Here is a 21,904-nt window from a genome sequence, read left to right as displayed (position 1 = left end):
TTATTTCAATGTTTTTATCATTTCCCCCATCAAACGTTACCAGACATCTTGCTCCTCCAAATTTGCTGTTTGTTTTCATGACTTTTTCATGCCCTGTTTCGTTCAGTCCCAGAGTTCCTTCTGTTTGTGCAGTCTGTCTCTTTCTCATCATGACAGAGAGCATCAGAAGTAGGACACCAGATGTTGCTGCCCAATCAAGTCTAGAGGAAGAAAAGCCTCTTCGTTTCCGAACGCAACAAACGCAACGTTATTTACAGCCACTCGGAGACCAATTTGTGAAGTAAAATACCAACAATACTTAGATTTTTCTGGGGAAACGCGAGTAGTGCTTGCTCGTTTAACCCTGAAATGTGTGAATGTTTCGTCAATCATTATTACACATTCGGGTCTATATCTAACACGGATGGATCTCTAACTGCAGCAAGAGTATAAAACTCTCCTGATATCTTAATAACCTTTACAGAAGAATAAAATAAAGCATATTTGGACCTTGGAAGGGTTGAATTTTTTATAGCAGATGTTTTCCCATTATCACTGTCCTCGTCAGAGCTCATTTCTCAGTACACTCAGCATCTGCTCATATTCACCATCTCAAACAAAACTATCATTTTCAACATCTTCAAAGTCAATATTTTGATCAATGGCAGCTTCTTCAGATCCACCATCAGTGACACTAATATCTGACTGCGTTCAGAACTTGCTCATTTCGAGCTGTTTCAGGTTTTGCTGATGACCCTCGTGTGTTTTTGTGTTTTCTGCCTGCATTAATTTGAAGCATCACGTCATCATTGTGTATCAGACACTGCCACCTTTAGGAGTGAAGGTGAACTGCACTTATTGAGTCATCAGAGATTCAATTATTGTTGCAAAAACATTGAAAACAGAAAATATAAAGGTAAAAGCTAATTAAAATATTAATAAATACTATAATAGTAAGTATATAAATAATACAAAAATAACACTGATCCCAAATCTCAGTTCAAATTAAACAACAGTAATAATGATAGTCTGTTTTTTTGGGTTTTTTTTTTTTATTAAACAGATACTTTGTGAAACAGTTAATCTAAAATAATAATTCTCATGTAACACCTGTGATGTGAGAAACACACCGGAGATGACGGACTCGTTCCAGCTGTCGGGGTCGCTGAAGTATTCGTCCAGACGCATGTTCTCCTTGTTCTCTTCTGCCTCTTTCTTCTCCATCTCTCCGCTCGGCTCGTTCTCAGTGCTGGCGGCACGGGACAGACGTCCATCCGAGCGCCGTCTGGGTGAACTACGGACCTCCTTACCGTGGAAACTACATGAAAGCAAGGAGGTGCATGTAAAGGAATTGTTGAAAAGGGAAGATGATGCATCTGAACTCCCTGACTGACTTCAAATCTGTCTCATCTGAGGGTTAAATGCAGTTAAATGAACCGCATTTATGCCTTAAAAGTCATACTACAAGAACAGTTCACCAAAACATGTGATACAAGAGAACGATGTGATTGCAGTCGCTGTCAGACATGGTGTGATGCATTTAAAGGAGCCATTTTTAATTGAACAAAACTTAAAAGTTCTGGTTGAAAATTTTCAGTGCATAACAACACAAACACTGCCATTCTGAATTATTTTGCAGTCAGAGATTTTTGTTGTTGTTATAGTTAAAAGAAATTAATAGCGAGAATACTTTAAATTGATCAAAAGTGACAGTAAAGACTTTTACATTGTTGCAAAAGATTTCTGTTCTGAATAAATGCTGTTCTTTTGAAACAACATAATTCTGAAAAAAAAAAAAGATCATGTGACACTGAAGACTGGAGTAATGATGCTGGAAATTCAGCTATTATAAATTGTAATAATATTTCACTGTTTTTACTGTATTTATAATCAAATAAATGCAGCCTTAGTGAGCAGAAGAGACTAAAACATTAAAAACCCCAAACCCCAAACAAGACTACATAGCACACAATTCATGTGAACGATTTTATATGGTTCTTTTTGTAAATGATGATAAAATGATCTCTGAAGAACTGTCCCACTGAGCCTCTCACCTGTCCTGCCGGTGTTTGGAGGCCAGCGCGCGGTGCAGTTCCTCTATGATGCAGCTAGGGGGCAGCTGAGGGTGCAGGACGCCCAAGTGAGGCGAGCCGGTGGGGGTGGAGATCCTGCCCCTCAGGGCATCTTTGGGGAGGGTGAAGTTGCGGGGCAGTGTGGCTGGAGCAGGCCGGATATGATTGGAGTGGGTACCTAATGGACGAAAAAAAAAAGATTTCACTTTTGTCGTTTTGTTTCATTGTTACACTCCTCTGGACTAAACTAGAAAACATTTATACATGCAGTTGATAAATTGGTACTGACTGTCCAGACTGCCCAGTCTAGTAAGCAGCTTCACAGGAGGTTTGGCAGGAGGAGTGTGGACTTCTCTGAGCGGTGGCTCCTCCTTCTTCTCCTCGTGGCCCTCAGGGGCCTCGGGGGGCCCGACACTGGCCTCTACAGAGGGCCTATCCTCATCCTCACTTTGCCCAAGGTCCCCTTCTGTTTCCGTCATCTCTGTGGTGTCTCGAGCTGAAGAGAGATCAGGACAGAAATGTGTGTTCTGTGATCTCTGTCGCCACCTAGTGGTCATTCAGTGCTGCTCATTCTCTCAAGACAACAGATGTGTCCATTTCCCACCTTTCATTGTCATCACTTACAAAATCATATTCACAAAAACACAAAGTGAACATGCACATACCATGCATACTTATCAAATCAAATCTGTATTTATAATTGTTAAAGTCAACACGAAACAGCCTCCACAACCCATTTTACTTCCCTAATGACGCATATTTCTGAAACAGACAGAAAAGTCAGACAGGACTTGATTTTATCCACTGGGAATTGACTGGAGTGGCATTTCATATCAGATTGGGGTCAATGAGTTTGCAGTGGATTGTGGGGGATCTACTTCTTACCAACAACACACTTGTTGGAAGAGGCTGTTTGACGGGACGTGCACTGGGAAGAAATGATGTGGGATTTACTAATTGATAAGTGATTTACTGATTTTCACTCAGATATTGTGAGAAAATTTCACACATAATTATAAAGAAACCAAGTAACAGTATTTTCTTGTAAAGCGTACTCTACTAATGTTTGTTTTATTCACAACTTAGAAAAATCATTTTTACACTGTGGAGGCTGAAGGTCAAGTTCACCATTACATTACAATAACATTACTGTAAAACATTACAACAGCAACATTATAATTACTTTATTAACTATTGACAATATTTAAGGAAGACTATATCACCTATTACAGTAGCCTAAAACACTGCCTTAATAGATATTTAGCAAACGGCAGGACTTTTTCCAGGTATATTTTGAACCATGAACACAGCTAACAAAAATCTACATTCCCATTTAGTTATGAAAACATTATTTCTGAATGTTTCCTTCCAGTTCAAACATCCAGTTTTTTAAATGTTTTCTCTGTTTGTTTTTGATTGTTTTTTGTTATATGAAAGTTAAAGAAACATTCCATTTTAGAATTTCGCAGTCATCACAGGAACGTTACTTTTGAATGTTCTCTGAACGTTCTGAAACAAGTCGTAACATTTGAACACTTAAAACGTTAAAAAAGCTCCATAAATGATGTATAAATAATGTTTTTGTGCTAACATTTTGAGAACATTATTAAAGACCAGATCATTTTGAACAAATGTTCTATTAAAGTGCCCCTATTGTACTTTTTTGAATATTCCCTTTTATATAGTGTGTAATAGTGCTGTTTGTGCGAAGTTTCACAGATCAAAGTTCAGATAAATAGAGTTTTTGTCTCTTAAAAGAAAGAATCGATTCTGAACTGAAACGAGTCGTCAGTAATTCAGTAATTCAGTCTCACTTTCTACTGAATCTACGTATGTTTGTAACTAATTTGCATAATGCCCGCCTCTGGTCTCTTTGCCCCGCCCTCAATCACTGTAGTTGTATCTGAGACTGGAAGAGTTTGGTTCGTGTTGTTCATGTCGAGAAGACGCTGTTTTCTGCTGCCAAAGCAAATCCACTTTGATGAGATTGATACGGTAAAACCCACGCCATCGTTACTGTTCGTATCACTGTGAATCAAGAGCTGAGATTCAGATATGATAATGAGCGTTTGGTTTCTGACCAATCAGAGCGGAGCAGCTCTCAGAAAGGCGGGGTTTAGAGAGAGCGAATCCTTGATGGAAGCGTTTCAGACACTGAGAGAAAAGAGCTGATGCTGCAGTGGATATTATGAGAAAATTAAAGTGTTTTTGATCTTGGATGAATGTGAACCTGTTGTAGGAGACGCCAAAACAACATTAACCTTTAAAATAGCATAAGAGGGCACTTTAATGTTACTGTTCATAACTTTGAGAGAACCTTGTCAGATCATCAGCTCAAGTTCTGAGAACATTCCCTGTTAGCTGGGAACACATGGGCAATCATTTATTTCTATTGGACTAATGAAATACAGTCAGGAATGTGCATTAATAATGTTAATAGCCTCGGATGTAGTTTCGCATTGACTCTTTTGTCATCTGTTTCACAAGAGACCAAGTCCTGACCTGTAGACAGATTGTCCTCATCAGATCCAAGATCCTCAGAGTTGCTGGCCAGCGGCGCCATAGGCTCGTCCTCTCTCTCTTCTGCGTCTGAATCCTCCAGCGCGGGGCTTCCGGGCTCGTCTGTATTCCCACCGCAGGCCAGGCCAGACTCTGCAAGCATGAGAAAACCGGTCAGTCTTAACGGCCATCATCACTTCCTCATAAAAACCTCACAACTCTCCTGGTGGTCAAACAGCACAAGCTGATCTGGCTACAGTTGTTCATGTTCGCTGCAGGAGCGTTTGGCAGTGTTGGTGCAGTGAAGAGCGTGATGTGGCGCTTTCTCACCCATGCCAGCCTCCGCCAGCCCCTTCCTGACAAGATCCTCACGGTTCTGCCTGCTGGGCACTTTCCTCTCCAGCGCTGCGGATTAAACACAGATCTCACTGAACACAAACACTACAACACTTCTGTCTCGAATGCTGCTGGACAGATACTAATAATCATTTATAAAAATTACAGCTTTCAATATGAAAATGATATTGTATGAAATACGTGAAAAATGTTAAACAATGTTCATATTTAACACCATTAACAAGTTCATTCAATTTGTTATTGTAAGGTCAAGCTTTATTCGTAATAAAAGTCATAACTAAAGATGATGTCAAGGACATTTTTATTATTTCAGCCTAATTTTCTAATTATGTCAAGCTCTAAATTTTATTTTATTTTTTTCGGGTAGAAACTGCAAAAATTCTAAAAAAGATTAGAAAAGTTGTTAAAACTACTGTAATTATAAAATGTAATCATTTAATTTATAATTATTTTATTTAATTACTTATTAATATTATTATTATATATATAAATATATAAATAAAAACTTAATATTTTTTAAATACCAAATTTTAAATACATTAAAAAATAAAATTAAAATTCTTTTTAATAATACATTTTTAAAAATAATTTTGACTAAACAAACAAACATCTTTTCAGCAACTTTTCACTGCTTCTACACCTCCGCTTGTCTGTCAGTCAGGATTGTTCAGTATTTCTGTAGGTCACATCCTCATGAGTGAGTCATTGAATCATTCATTCAACCGATTCTGATTCATTCAGAAACAAATCACCAGTACAATTCTGCTCAGAAATTATTTGCATTGACTGACAAATATAGACAAAGTTACTTATATTAGTAAGCAATACTATGTCTAAAATATATGTTACTCAAAATTTGCTACTGTATAAAATAAATATCACACTAGCAATTGTGCTGTCGAGCTGTTATTCGGCACAAAGTCACAGCTGCTCCTTTTGATATTTATATTAATCACACTGTTACTTGAGTGATTTTGCTTAAATTCAGCACATTAATCAGTCAGAATCCAGAACCGGAAATATTCATTTTATTATTGCCATTATTTTAGTATAATGAAATAGTATGACAGCAATGACGTTTATTTGATGATTATTATTCAGCAATTAGATCTTTGTTTCTGAACTCACCTGTAGAGCCCTGTCTCAGTTTTTCATTTTTCTTTTTCCTCCACTTCCAGGGTTTGAAGATGCGGCCCAGGCTGGCCAGCTTACTGCTGCGGCGGATGGGCGGTGTTCGGACCCCTGACACCAGACAGCCGGAGTGAAGCGTTCTGTGCGGATCCATCACATCTACAGCACAAAACACACAAGCAGGAATCTTCTCAGAGGAGGTTTCCATCAGAAACTAATTTCGACTCATCTCTCCGTTTGTAAAAACAAGCAAAAATCACGTGTGCAGTATGAACTTTAATGCAGCTGCAATTTTTACAAACTTAAGGACAAGTCTAAAGGTTTTATTCTGTTTGTTTTTTTGTAGTGATCAACAGCGTACCACAAGTGCTGCTGATAGAAGAACACGGCTTCAACATTAAAGTAAGCATTTAAACTGCAGCTGGAGTAGGTGTGTTTCAGTCAGAATGAATCCAGTCCTATTTCAGGTTCTAGTTCTGTTTGTATTCATTAATTCATTGCAGTCGGATTCACATATTCATTTACATATGCATTAAATTAATTCCAAACATTGCGTTCAGAACCAGAAAAAATGCTACCGTGATGATGTTACCCACGGAGAGTGCAATTGTCATTTTTTGCCTTGATGATATATAAATATAAAGCTGAAGCATTTGTCAAAAGAGCTTTTTAGCAAATATTTCGTATATTTCGATTCGGGTGTTTACATGACTGCTTTTCAGTCCGATTAAAGCATCAACCCACTGAGTGCATGTACACATAGCTACTGACTGCATCACAAAGTGTTTTGGAGCCTGTTCACACCAGTATTTAGTGTCCACTGACATCAGAGCACCTGAGACGGACGATAAGAACAGCTGTGAGAGCCGGTGATGCTCCGCGGGGACTGAGGGTGTCTGATATCAGCAGCAAGGTCCAATCTCAACATACATGGGTGAGCATTTGCTGTGCCAACATGATTTGTTTACCAAGGTGGAACAGCACATGGGTCATCTCCCCTGACACAAAACATCAGCTTTAATTAAAAAAATATAGCCCGTTGGCCCTACTGTTTTACTGAAATGAAGATGAAGTGTTTTTTACTTTGTACACAGATGAATCCTGTTCTAAGACAAACAGCAGGAGACAGAGCAGCATCATGTATGTCTCACAGGGTCTGCGCAGACACAAACAAGTGACTGTTAAGTGCCCTCTTATGCTATTTTAAAGGTTTCTAATGTTGTTTTGGCGTCTCCTACAACAGGTTCACATTCATCCAAGATCAAAAACACTTTAATTTTCTCATAATATCCACTGCAGCATCAGCTCTTTTCTCTCAGTGTCTGAAACGCTTCCATCAAGGATTCGGTCTCTCTGATTGGTCAGAAACCAAACGCTCATTATCATATCTGAATCTCAGCTCTTGATTCACAGTGATACGAACAGTAACGATGGCGTGGGTTTTACCGTATCAATCTCATCAAAGTGGATTTGCTTTGGCAGCAGAAAACAGCGTCTTCTCGACATGAACAACACGAACCAAACTCTTCCAGTCTCAGATACAACTACAGTGATTGAGGGCGGGGCAAAGAGACGCTGTTCAGCCAATGAAGACCAGAGGCGGGCATTATGCAAATTAGTTGCAAACCTTCGAGCAACAAGTGAGACTGAATTACTGACGACTCGTTTCAGTTCAGAATCAAGACACAAACTCCATGAACTGTGAACTTTGAATCTTTGCAGATCTTTTACATTCACAAACAGCTCTATTACACACTACATGAAAGGTCATATCTGAAAAAGCTTAATATGTGCACTTTATAAGACAATCCTGTATTACCCACGGAAATCAAGTCAGCTTCGATTCACCTGCAACTCAAGACACAAACTGCTCCTTGGTTCACTGACAGATGAGTGAAGCTTCAAATCCACACCCACTTCTATACATCAATCTATCAGACAGGCTGCCACTGGACTAATCTGTCCGAAACCCCATCAAACACACGACTGTATCTCCAGTAGGAGCTGCAGGGTGCAGCACAGGCGTCTGCGGCTCGAACCCTGCGCCGCAGCAGGAATAGAAGCAGTCTCTGCCCACACAGTCTGGCTGCGACGGAGAGCTGACACCTCAGGAGGAGTGCAGATGAACCGTGGGCAGTGCTGAGAGCTTCTATCTCTGTCTCTTTCTTCCGATTGTCACACCTAAACGCACCAAAGTGAAAAAACAACAATAACAACACCTGTTTATATCAGAACGAATCGTGATGGACGTAAAATCATCTATAATACGTTTATATAAGTTGTCCTGGTTTGCACCAGCCGTTCACAAGTTCTTAAACTGGATAAAGTCCACAGAGGATCAGTAACTACTAATTATTTTGTGTACTAATTCAGTCACACCTTTAGTTCTTAAAGCAGAACATCACTAGTGACGTAAACTGATCGTACATGTCAGGTGCGGATGAAGGGATGAGGCCAGAACTCAGGTGCATTAATAAAAAATAAAACAGAAACAAACAAAAACTGCCCCAGAGGGGAAAACAGGATGGCAATTGATAAGACAGGACAGGACAGATACAGCAGGACACGATGGACAGAACCTGAACCATACTTGAGTAAAAGTACAGATACCTTACAGTAAAAATTACTCCATTACAAGGTACAGACACCAATTCCAATACGGCTTGAGTAAAAGTCTTAGAGTATCTGATTTCAACAGTACTGAAGTATTTTACTCAGACTGAATGCAGGTTCAAAGATGCACTCGTCCTCGACACCTGAGAGACACGCCAGTGAAACACAAGAAACAGCTGATTTATGAGGAGAGCGATCACGTGTTTATTTTATAAAATCAAAATAAAACTGAACACCTCAATACTGCGATAAATCAAGGTCGACACAACAGCCTCTTAAAGGGACAGTTCACCCAAAAATGAAAATTCTGTCATCATTTACTCTCCATCAAGAGTCAAAGTGTCAGTTTGTAGCTGTTAATGGAGGGACAGAAACCTCTCAGATTTCATTAAAAATATCTTAATTTGTGTTCTGAAGATGAACGAAGGTCTTACGGGTGTGGAACGACATGAGGGTGAGTAATTAATGACAATTTTCATTTTTGGGTGAACTAACCCTTTAAATATCTACAAACACTCAAGTCTCATTTAAGCTCAAGTGTTCAAAAAGGGAATAGGCAACCAATATCCTTCAAAAAGACAAATATAATCATGTTTAAAAAAATGAAATAGTCAAAGTCTGCTTGCACTGGTCTGGGCCTCGTCATGACCTCATCTCATCAGTGAAACACCTGCGATTCAGCAACGACCTGCTAACACACTCGCATTCACGTGAAGTAGCCTTGTTGACAAGTTTGGGTGATTAAGGACAAAAAACACAAGATATAGTACCTCCAATGCCCTGTAGATGGCGATATCGCTTCTTTATAGCAGAAATTACTGCAGCAGAAAAAGTTAGGTGCCAAGCCAGACGTAACGAGTAACTTCATCACTCATCATAGATATACTGCAGTAAAGAGTATATACTCCTTCAAAAATGTAGTCAAGTAGAGAGTAAAAGCTGCCAATATCTTTGATAATCAGTAAAACAACAGAGTAGCCAAAATGATACTGAAGTACAGTAACTAATTACATTTACTCAAATACTGTACCACACTGATGATGGATCCGGAAACACTTCTGTAAAGCTGCTCTGAAACTAACTGCGTTATACAAACTTGAACTGAATATTAAAGAATTGCTGTTGAGGTAGGGTTAGGGTTTACTGCATTTATTATTTCATCAGATGCTGAGGGTGGACTTGAGAGATTCTGAACATTGAAACGCATCAGTCAGTCTCAGAAGTGTGATGTTGTGTTTTTCTGGTGTGTGGATGGAGCGACTATAACATCAGTGAAGGAGCACGTCTCCTCCAGATCAACTTCACACACGCTGTCACCTGATGAAATATCCAGATGAAAAGCATGTGTTTGTCTACAATTATCCAGTCTAAGAAAGTCTCGCGTTGTGTAGTTAAGATCGACGCTGTGCTGCGTATAATGCAGAACAAACTGCGTATGAATGTACTGCAGTTATATAAGAGCTCCAGTGAGAGCAGAGGATGTGTGAGCGGTCAGACGGAGCCAGACGAGGTAAAGCGGGTCAGCTGTTGGTGTCTCACTGAAGCAGCAGTGCAGAATCCAGGTCAAGCCGTTCAGTTTCTGCAGCTACAGCACGAGCTGGGGTCAGAGCGCCGTTGCCATGGTTACTCCTCCGGATGTGCAGCGCAGCCCCTCGGAGGCGCAGCATCACTAACGGGGGTTGCTGGGCGGACGGGGAGGCTGTTGCCACGCAGAGCGACTAGAAACCCACGAGAGCCAATCGGAGGCGAGCATCCCTCTATTTATAATTTCTAGATGTTGTTTTGAAAAATCCATCATGGGATGCTGAAAATCAATGTATCGTGTGTAAACGTATATCAGGACATATGCACGGAAAAAACCCCAAATGATGGCTTTCCCTGCAGGTGATCCGGTGTTTTCCACTCTCTCTCTCTCTCTGTCATCTCATGCCTGACAGTTTCTTCACATTATCAGACTGGAGAAAATAAACCAATGGGAAGTTCTTCGATAGCAGCCGATACAGACGAGTGTTTCTCATGAATCCAGGTTCCCATCCTCCACACGCACCAACACACACATATAATACGCTTTTTGCACATAATGCAGTATAGTATTAATAATATTAATAATTGAGATTAGATGCTTTACAGAAGTACATTACAGAATGTGTTTCTGTGTTTAAGACAGTGGATTAACTGCACATTACTCACGAGACGCCCTGAAAGTCACTGAATACTGTCAGTGCAAACAAATTAAATGACAGAAAGATGCTGTAAGTTTCTTGTTCTCCTTATTTTTGATGAAGGTTACCGGAGATCATGATATTCTGGAAGAAACTATGATAGCTTTGGTGAATTGGTAATATTTTAGAGTAATGGTCCGTCATTGACACTGCACAGGAGGTAAAGATAAATGAGTAGAACTACATTAACAAGATTAACTAATCAGCAATAGCAAATTTAAGACCAGGATAGTTCCTTATTAGGTAATGAATAATTACTGAATGAAATGAGCCTAATTAAGAATATTAACTATGACAAATTATTAAAACAATGACCAATTATTTACTAAACACAACATTTACGTGTGTCTGAAGCGTCTTTCTTTACTTTGAACATCATAAAGTGTTACCGAGTAGATAAAAATGCTTTTAAATAATGCTCTATATCACTAATAGATCTTGATATACATATATCTATCCAGAAATCATTCTAACATGTTGGAAACAGTTGAGCTGCTTCAGATTTTTTTATAACCTGTGATACTTTTTTCAGGATTCTTTGATGAATAAAAAATTTAAAAGAACAACATTTATTCAAAATAGAAATTCTTTGTAACAATACACACTACTGTTCAAAAGCCTGGGGTAATTTTTTTTTTTTTTTAAGTAATTTTTTTTCTTTCTTTTTTTATGAAAGAAATTAATACTTTTATTCAGCAAGGATATATTAAATTGATAAAAAGTGATAGTAAAGACTTGTATTGTTAGAAAAGATTTCTATTTTGAATAAATGCTGTTCTTTTTAACTTTTTATACAAAAAAAAAAACAAATCTGAAGCAGCACAACTGTTTTCAACATTGATAATAATAATAAATGTTTCTTGATCATCAAATCATTATATCAGAATGATTTCTGAAGGATCATGTGACACTGAAGACTGGAGTAATGATGCTGAAAATTCAGCTTTGATCACAGGAATAAATTACACTTTACTATATATTCACATAGAAAACAGATATTTACATTGCAATAATATTTCACAATATTACTGTTTTTTCTGTATTTTTGATACAAATAAATGCAGGCTTGATGAGAATTAGAGACTTTTTTCCAAAAACATGAATGTGTCCAAAGTTTAGACCGGTCCTGTATAAATACCCTCAATAAAGGCGCTTTGCCGTTTTAACATGAACTATACTATAACGGAAATGATGTAACATTATTAAGAAATTAAACATACGTAATTTTCTTCTCACGCAGATAACAACACAGAGTCGATATAAGTAAACAGATGTTCATAACTAACACACACATTATTTCAGACACTTCAGGAGTTCAGCTGCAGTTTCACTGAAGACCTCATGGTGGAGCCTTTAGTGTGACAGCTGCACTCTGGATCTACACTGCTTCCATCAACAACAACAACAAAACTTAACTGAAGGGAAGCGAGTGGTCATTCCCGCGGCGCTCCGTCAGCAGAATCCCTCACGCGCACACATCATCATCATCATCATCATCATCCCGCGCGATCAAAAGAGCTTTGGTCATTCAATGTCATTCAGTAAAAGCAATATTTTTTCCCAAGCCTTTATCCTGCTTATATATAGAATTACTATCAGAATAACGATCTATTCACAATGAAAAACAATTATTTGCAGGAAAAAAACGTTGCAGACATGTGAGTGCTTTCAGAGAGAGAGAGGATGGTGTGAATGTGACAGAGGAGAAATATCCACAGTGTAGGCTAACCAGGACACTTTTAATTTTGAAAGACAATTTTTGGCACATTCCTTAAAGTCTTGGCTACAAAAGAGCTGTTCAACACCATTATTGCCCATGACTAAAAAAAGAAAGAAAGAAAAACAACAGATCATTTAAAACACAGTGATGTACAGTGGAGCGTTTTCATATATAGAGTAATAATTCATTATACAAGAAGACAAAGAAAAGAAAAGTGTTGGTTTAGATGGGATATAAGTCAGCTAGCCATTACATCTCATCATGACAGTGATGGAATCAAGGTCACTGAGGTCACTGTGAAGAAAACACTCAGAAGATCTCTAGGTATTTTTAAAGTTTCCCTTCATTACACATCTGGAGCCACATGGGATTTATTCTGAAAGCATGTTCAGAACAGAATGAATTTCACAGTCAGACGTCAACGGCAGATCCTCAGTTGTTCACATGATCACACTAACACTACTGATGGACACACGTCACATGACTCCTGAATTACTGCCGAGAAACGAATCATTCTGAAAGGAGATGATGGCATTTTTAAAGTGTTAGTTCACCCAGAAATTAAATTTCTGTCATTTATTCCTCACCCTCATGTCGTTCCACACCCGTAAGACCTTCGTTCATCTTCAGAACACAAATTAAGATATTTTTGATAAAATCCGAGAGGTATATGACTCGTCCATAGACAGCAATATAATCAACACTTTCAAGGTCCAGAAAGGTACTAAAGACATCGTTAAAACAGTCATGTGACTGCAGTGGTTCAACCTTAATGTTATGAAGAGACGAGAATACTTTTTGTGTGCAAAAACAAAACTAAAATAACCACTTTATTCAACAATCTCTTCTCTTCTCTGTCATTATCCTTATGCAGGTGACGCAGTAACACAGTGAAGGCTTCCGTGTTTATGTCTGAATGCCGGCTCAGTATTGGCCAAAGCTGATCACGTGATCAGCACGACGCATGCGTGTGATGCTGATGCAGGAGCCGGCCAATAATGAGTCGGCGTTCTGACGGAGAACCTGGAAGCGCTGGACGTAAACAACGTATGAGAATGACACAGAAGAGAAGAGATTGTTGAATAAAGTCATTATTTTTGTTTTGTTTTTGCGCACAAAAAGTATTCTCGTCTCTTCATAACATTAAGGTTGAACCACTGCAGTCACATGACTGTTTTAACGATGTCTTTAGTACCTTTCTGGACCTTGAAAGTGTTGATTATATTGCTGTCTATGGACGAGTCACATACCTCTCGGATTTCATCAAAAATATCTTAATTTGTGTTCGGAAGACAAACGAAGGTCTTACGGGTGTGGAACGACATGAGGGTGAGGAATTAATGACAGGTTTTGGGTGAACTAACCCTTTAAATTTAGAATTTAGAAAAGAAAGTCACACAGGTTTGGACAGACGAGCAGATTTTCATCATCACAGATTACTAAAGCAGATGACAGTATGTTGAACAGAGCCGATGAGAGGCTGATGGAGTACAGGGAAATGTCGAGAGGTTTGTTTTCTGCCTTCCATCTCTCTTCATGAGCTTTCATGGGCTTGTTAACAAATTGGCAACACAAATAGGTCATGATGTAAAATTGATTAGTTGTGGTCCAGTTTTTAAATGTTTCATCACATTGGCCAAATAATAGGAGTCCCGTGGAACGAGTCTCATTTATCTGATTGTTTATTGTGACAGCAATCAAAATCAAATTCTCTTCTGGATTTCAGAACCAATATGAAAATGAACCATGATCCCGGATGAAGTGAAGTTAACCAGAACGTCCCCAGAGCGACTGTAGCAGTAAATAACGCCGTATTAAAGAGAGAAAGCGTCTCCTTCTCTGAGGACTGGTAATGGAGATCAGTCAATATTTAGAAATATTGTATTACAGACGCGATCGATTGCGGTCGGTGCAGCATGAATGCGGTTTAAAGTCTTCAGTGTTCAGGCTCATGGGAACAGACTCGACAACATCGGAGAAGATGACCGGCATGAATCAAAGCATCAGACGTGTGCAATACAACAGAACTGCAAAGTGCTTTATGATTGATTTTTCTCTGTGCTAAAACAGCACTTTAAACACATACAAAATATTTATGGTCCAGTACTGTCGGCAGACACAACAGCAATAGTGTTTACATTTAGCATTAAATATGCAGGCACTGAGTTCATTGATTTAGAAGGAAATCGTTTTCTTTTTCCTGTCTTTCAGGCGCTGGGAATTCAGTTGTGCTGAAGTCTGTGTGAACGCTGACCCGAACCAAACAAGCGGACCGAGACCCTGAGAAGATGCTCTCGATCGCTTCCAAATGAACTCTGGTGCAGTTCGACTGAAATATGAACACAACACAGAACAAAAACATCTAAACAAACCAAAAACAGGACGTGATGTCACAAGATGTGACCCTAAAAAAGACAGAATGCAGAAGCACACCTGGTTTTTCTCATCATATGTCGCTCATGTTCATTTCAGGTGTTGGAAATGCCGTCTCAGATCTTTGTTTGTGTGTAACGGAGGGATTCCTGCTGTTTTGATTCATTTACACATTTCATAAGCTCTTCATGAGTCCTGAGCTGGTCAAAACACCATCATATGTACACACATACATCGAGCGCATGTCAACTCACAGCATTGTTTTGGATGTTCGGTAACTTCCGTCATGAAATATACGTCATAAAATATACGTCATAAAATATACGTCATAAAATCTGTTTGTTTTTTTTTTTTAGGTTCGGTGTTAAAAATGACAGTGTGACCGCTAAGCGAAGCAGGACTATGGCCCGGTTTCACAGACAGGGCTTAGATTAAACCAGGATTAGATCTTAGTTCAATTAGGACATTTAAGTAGCTTTTATTAACGTTCCTTAGAAAAAAACATTAGTGGTGTGAATCTTGAGACAAAACAATGTCAATGACATATTTTAAGATATAAATAATTAAGATAAATCAGTGCAAGTTTCTTTCAGTTAAAACAGCTCAAACATGCATTTTAGTCTGGGACTAGCTTAAGCCTTGTTTGTGAAACCGGGGTTAAGTGTATCATTTTCTTTTTTGGTCCAAACCAAAAGAACCAAAAGAACCAAACTACAAGTGTGAACACTCCCTAAATGTTAATTGTAAATGATTATAGTAAAGCAATTTCCACAGAAGTTTTTTTTTTCCCCAGAAAGCTAGTACATTGACAAATGCCTGAATATCTCTGGAAGACATTTTCAACAGAAATGTGGCCAAACTTTAAAGAGATGCAGGACAGAAGAAAAAGGGTTAGTGTTTTTGTATACAGTAGGAGAATGACAGGGTAGAGAAAAATTGTTGAATAAAGTGGTTATTTTTGTTTTGTTTTTGCGCACAAAAAGTATTCTCGTCTCTTCATAACATTAAGGTTGAACCACTGCAGTCACATGACTGTTTTAACGATGTCTTTAGTACCTTTCTGGGCCTTGAAAGTGTTGATTATATTGCTGTCTATGGACGAGTCAGATTTCATTAAAAATATCTTAATTTATGTTCTGAAGATGAACGAAGGTCTTACAGGTGTGGAACGACATGAGGGTGAGTAATTAATGACAGAAATTTACATTTTTGGGTGAACTAACCCTTTAATATTTGATTACAATAATCTATAAAAGGTAATCTTCAAAGATTGTTCAAAGAAGATTGAAGATTGTCAATCTTAAATCATGCTAAAAGAAAAAAGACATATATTATCTAAGCGCCACCAGAGGCTGTACAGTCTGATGTGTGGTAATGAGAAAGAGCAGTGGGATTCCTCCGAGACGGATAAAACCGCCACAGGTTGGGGAAGTATAGCTCTATGAAAGTGAGCTGTACAGCAGCCGTGAACACAGAGAATGACTAATGACCATCAGACACTCAGTTCACTTCCGCAGGGCCAGACTTTCTTACAGAGAAAGAGAACAGGAGTTACAAAACTACTCTTATGAAATGTTTATGTGCCACTGCAGCAAATCGCTCACACACAAATACATTTGCGGCAGGCTATTGTGGGTGCCTGATATGATACTGAAATAATGAACAATATTTTCTGTGAATACAGCTTGAAGAGCATGCAGCACATTTTGACTGCAGTGGAGGATTTAGGCAGTGACACACTGGACTCGACACTGTAGTAAAACAAATCAAATCTAAGCAGTCTGAGGCAAACAACTGCTGTCGTGAGTGTAATACAAGTGTCATTCAGCAGCTGAATGAATAATCTCTCTCCCTGAGGATGTCTGAACCGCAGCAGAGGAACACCAGGAAAGTCTATGGGACACTCTCCATTTATCCAAATGCATTCGAGATAAAATCACCTTGATTTGAAATAAAAGACATATACACTTTCATTGCACCTTATGTAAAAATGAATTTAAATGACTAAAACTTCACTAGTTAGTCACGAATGTTTCCCGAAACTGTAGTAGCAAGATCACTTCAACCATGTTGGTTCAAAACCCTGTTGTTAATGACATTGTGAGCAAGTGGTGATCACAATTCATGTCAGATTAGCCATTATAGTTCATTTACACAAAGGACTTGCTATAGCCAGTACACAGACGGCACGCTGCTGTGAGTGAGACACTGCACACCTGAATCACCTGCAGCAGATCTACACAGGTGGAGCTGGGGAGGGTGGAGGGGCGCTGCTGATACAGCACGAACCAATCAGCTGTGCCCTATAGAGAATGATGTGATTAAGGACCTATCAGCCTGTGCCATCTAGAGTTTCATGACAGTACTTTGCATTGCAACTTCAAGGCTTAAGCTAGTCCTAGACTAAAATGCATGTTTGAGCTGAAAGCAACTTGCTCTGATTTATCTTAAAACATGTCAGTGTCATTGATTTGTCTCAAGATGAACACCACTAATGTTTTTTCTCTAAGGAACGTTACTAAAAGCTACTTAAATGTCCTAATTGAACTAAGATCTAATCCTGGTTTAATCTAAGCCCTGTCTGTGAAACCAGACCTGTGTGTTCTTCAAATGTTTAATTACAAATATATTTAAATACATGGCATAAGTTTCAATTGAATTGACATTAACGTAAATTTTAGTTTACCATCAGTACATTTGGCAGCACACTTTAATCATATTTCAAAGACAATCGAAGTAATAATTAAATTACACATAAAAATGTACTTCAGTTCATACTTAATGTTCACTACGTAATGTAAGTCCTACTTTAGTGGGTCAAATAAGCTCCCTTAAGTTCAACTTAATTGCATTTAACATAAATTTCAACTATAATACATTTTAATTTAATTGTAAATAACATGCATTAAATGTCCAAAACATTACATTCAGTTCACATTTCAGTATATTCTTTTAAAGAATATTGTTTAAATAATAAGTACTCTTTTTTAAAATGTGCAAAAGTGTACTTGTACTTCAGAAGGGTTTGATGACATTCACTCTGCACACGGTTAAATAATCCGTCATATTTTACGAGTGGATTTTGCCTGTATGCTGGAAGGATGAAAATCCATAATGAACAGTGAAACCATGAAAATCACTTGTATGTTGTCTGAATAGAGCGCGTCACAGGGGCTGAGATGAGGCGTGACTCGTGACCTCTCTCCGAGCGGGATGTTTTTCTCTCGCGCCTCCTTTGATGTGTGGGTGAGCGGCAGCTACATCCGTCAGCGTGCGGCCCTAATTACCGCCCAAAATCAGGCAAAATCTCTCCAGTCCAAACGCTAAACATGGCTCAACATATGATTCGTCACCATGATTTTTCTCTGATATATGTGTGCATGCACCAAAAAGACTGGAATGTGTTAATTTAGGAGGCTTTTCATACAGCAGGATCTGGTACAGTTGGAGGAGGATCAGGTGGGTGTGTTTGTTCCATGTGTGTATTTTGGTGTTATTCAGTTCTGCAAGCATTTAGGTCAATGCGTGAATCATTCATAAAGACACGAGCAGCATGGATGAAGCTCTTAACCGCACTCCCTCAGGGCAGATTCACATTAGCATGGCATGGAGATAAAGCAGAACATAGGGTTGAGCGACATATGGGGCTCCCTATGGAGGTCAGTAAACCCAACCCCCAAACACACATGACCTTATGGGATGTTCTGTGATTCTCAGCTGGTTTTGTCTCAGGACTTACACTGGCCATCGAGTGGTGAACCAATGCAGTACCAAACAAAGATTCCCTTAAAATAAGACTCTGTAGTGTGCGAATACATTTACTAAAGGAATGTTATTCCCTGGAAATCTCAGCGATTACTAGTAGAACAGCAGCAACATCCAATTCATGAACAAATTGTTCTTTTGAGTCAGATCTTCAGTGAATCAGCTGATTCATAAAACTATAGTCTGTATGAATTGTTTGTGAAATAAACTTCTACGCTTCTCGAGTTCATCCAGTCGCAGTGGTTATCAGTTCACTAGAGATTAAAATGATCAGTGACTATCATCACAAAAATCCTTCATATTACTTCAGAAGACTTGGAATATCGAGCACATGCACTGCTTTTACTCTTTTTGAGTACTTTTGCATCCCTTTTTAAGCATCCTTGTAATTTCATGGAAAATAGTGACTACAGTCTTGAGAACTTGTGCTTTTGTGTTTCACCGAATAAAGCAAATTACAAAATGACTTTGGGAAAATAATGACAGAAACATTCCTATTTTCTTTTGGTAACACTTTATTCTGATGATCCTGAACAGACATTACTGACTATAAGTAACTTTTCAACTACGTCAACTTCTCCTACTAACCCGACCCCTAACCTAACCGTCTGATACTCTAATGAGAGTTCATTGACATGAAGCTGCAAAGTTTCTTAGGCCATGTTCAGACTGCCAGCAAAAATCTGATTTTTTGCATATCAATATTTTATCCAGATGGGTTTTTGAAAGTTTGGAGAGCAAAAAAACACACAAAATCAGATTTTGGAGGTGGTCTGAAATGTGATTCCAATCAGATTTTTACAGATGCGTCTCAGTCTGGATGCTCCGGCTGCTCAGATCAGATTTTAAACTGTCTTTTGCGTCACTCTTAATGCAACACAACGATAACATCAAAACTGGGAATTCCAGAAGTATTCATTCGGTGTTCAGATGGTGTAAGCCCAAAGATTTCAGCATTTTTCTGTGCAACGGAGAAGTTCTGCACCGCGACTCGAGATGATGCAAAGAAACACATGCAGATCGGCTGGTTATGGACACACAAATCTTATTTGATCACTTGCAGTTAATAGTCTGCCTGAAGAGATCTGGTTTGTCTGAAGTCTGAACACAGCCTTATAGTTAATAGACTGTCTAAGGTGGACTTCCGAGATAAAGCGTAACCTTTCTTTAACCCTACATGGTTTCAGAGGAAGAGGCCTCATGTCAGCATCTGTCTAATCTGACTTCTATCCTGTGACAGACGAATTTGTGAAAAGAGTTTGAATGGGTGCACAGCCCCAGACATGACAAAAGCCTTTTTTTGATGTTTATTTTTCTATCCTAACTATGAATGATTATATAATTGCATTTTATTATTTGCATTTAACTGTATTTTCTCCTGCTAATAGAACAGATTTGCACCTTCTTTTCTCTCATGACCCATTGTTCTGGTTTGTTTTGCGTCCGCTGGTTTATGCTGACCGGTGTGCGTCCTGAGACAGCTCGTGTCAGTCTGGTTTCTGGAGCTGTTGGTGTTTGAGCTAATCTGCTCTCCGGCGGCGTGTGCAAATGTGGATTTAATGAAGTGTGGAGCGTCTTGAGTGATGGCTACAGTTCATCATCTCTCTGCTCTCTCAAGCCTGCTTTTTCAAGCTGGTCAGAGCAAAAACAAACACTCCCACTTTCTCTTTCAAGCTCCAGCTAGCTCCCGCCTTCCCCTGTCACTCATCCAAACCAGCCAATGGGAGTGAGGTGTTTCAGAGTCCTGGGAATCGACTGGCTGACAGTGACATCATAACTCTGACGTCGTGGTGCTGAATTTGGGAAGACGGGGAAATCTCTGCGTGGTACTGGAGAAGTCAGTGCTGGAGTTGGACTACAAGGCTGTGTATTGAGTTTCACACACACTGCTGTCAGCGTGACGGATTACACTGATCCAGAGCGGAGAACAGCACAGTGTGACACAGCAAAACACTTTCAACAGGCTTTACTTCACCATACAAAGAAAAAAATGAATGAATTTGTTTCTTGATTACTTTACTATTTTAAGATTGGTGTGGACTAATTAAAGTTTTGTCAAAATTTGTGAATATTTTTTTCTTCTTCATTCATCCATCTATTTTCCAAATCGCTCATCCTATGTAGGGTTACAGGAAGTTTAAAATACCCTGGATGGACGGCCAGTCAATCAAAAATATTCACTAATAATTTACACATAAAAAACTGACAAACTATAAATACTATAATCAGTTGACTGTATCATAAATTGTGTTAATACTTTGTTAAAATAAGAATATCAACTCTTACTTTTGAAAGACAATAACTTTATATATGGTGCACTTTCAGATTTAAAACATTGCAGGATGTTTTCATTCACTTAGAGCTGTTACTCACTACATGAAAAGGCATTTTCAAAAATCCATAATAGGGGCACTTTAAACACAATCTACTAAATACAGACAATGTCATTATAAAGAAAAACAACAAATGAAAAAAATATATAATCATAATCTATGACAAAAATACTATTGTAAATTAGGTTAGTGGATAATTCAGCAGCAAAAGTTACTCTAGAAAAATCATGAGTACAATAATTGTATAAAATCTAAACATTTAGTGAAAAAATTCAGTTTTAAATTTCAGTGTGTGAAGAAAAGCTCATAGCGCTCTGTACTCCAGCGTCGTGATCTGACAGACACCCGGGAGAACAATGACATGATTTAGAAACAGCAATAAACTCCAGCAAGATAAAGTCATTTTATGTAAAACCACAGACCTTTATCTACAGATCAAGTAGAAACATTGAATCATCTTGGAGAGTTTCATCGTGTTGACTAACCGAACACGACACGTGCTGATGGAGAATGACTGACAGCCGCAGCGGAGGGAAGAGTTTACCTGAACTTGAATTTAATGACTTAAATATTCATCAGTACCTCACATTAAGCTATGGAACGGCTTCAGAACACTAGGAATATAGTGCATGAAAACTTGATTTATAATGTTTGTGTGCCTTTTGTGGGGCTTAACAACAACACAGAATAGTTTCCCGATTCCCGATCCGGCAAAGAATGGCAGTATCGGAGCAGATACCAATACTGAGTATCAGATAGGTGCATCCCTAGTAAATTTCACAAATAATTACAAAGAAATGACACATTGAATTAAACATGGAATTTTGAAGTAGAATGACT

At 38.6% G+C, this 21,904-nt stretch overlaps 1 protein-coding gene across 2 annotated transcripts in view; it reads right to left on the bottom strand.

Annotated features, from left to right (window-relative positions):
- phactr3b (phosphatase and actin regulator 3b) overlaps window positions 1–21,904 on the bottom strand; it is a 55,638-nt gene that overhangs the window by 24,294 nt on the left and 9,440 nt on the right. For both annotated transcript variants that reach the window (XM_051913338.1, XM_051913336.1), the window contains 6 exons: window positions 6,036–6,197; window positions 4,881–4,955; window positions 4,554–4,703; window positions 2,341–2,547; window positions 2,034–2,229; window positions 1,110–1,297 (listed from right to left, as the gene is read on the bottom strand). In XM_051913338.1, coding sequence (XP_051769298.1) covers window positions 1,110–1,297; window positions 2,034–2,229; window positions 2,341–2,547; window positions 4,554–4,703; window positions 4,881–4,955; window positions 6,036–6,197 — 978 coding nt within the window. The remainder of the gene's footprint in view (window positions 1–1,109; window positions 1,298–2,033; window positions 2,230–2,340; window positions 2,548–4,553; window positions 4,704–4,880; window positions 4,956–6,035; window positions 6,198–21,904) is intronic.

Source organism: Ctenopharyngodon idella, chromosome 11 (genome assembly GCF_019924925.1).
Source record: "Ctenopharyngodon idella isolate HZGC_01 chromosome 11, HZGC01, whole genome shotgun sequence".
Classification (NCBI taxonomy): domain Eukaryota; kingdom Metazoa; phylum Chordata; class Actinopteri; order Cypriniformes; family Xenocyprididae; genus Ctenopharyngodon; species Ctenopharyngodon idella.
Note: the sequence above shows the minus strand (reverse complement) of the source record. Positions and strands in the feature narration are given on the sequence as shown.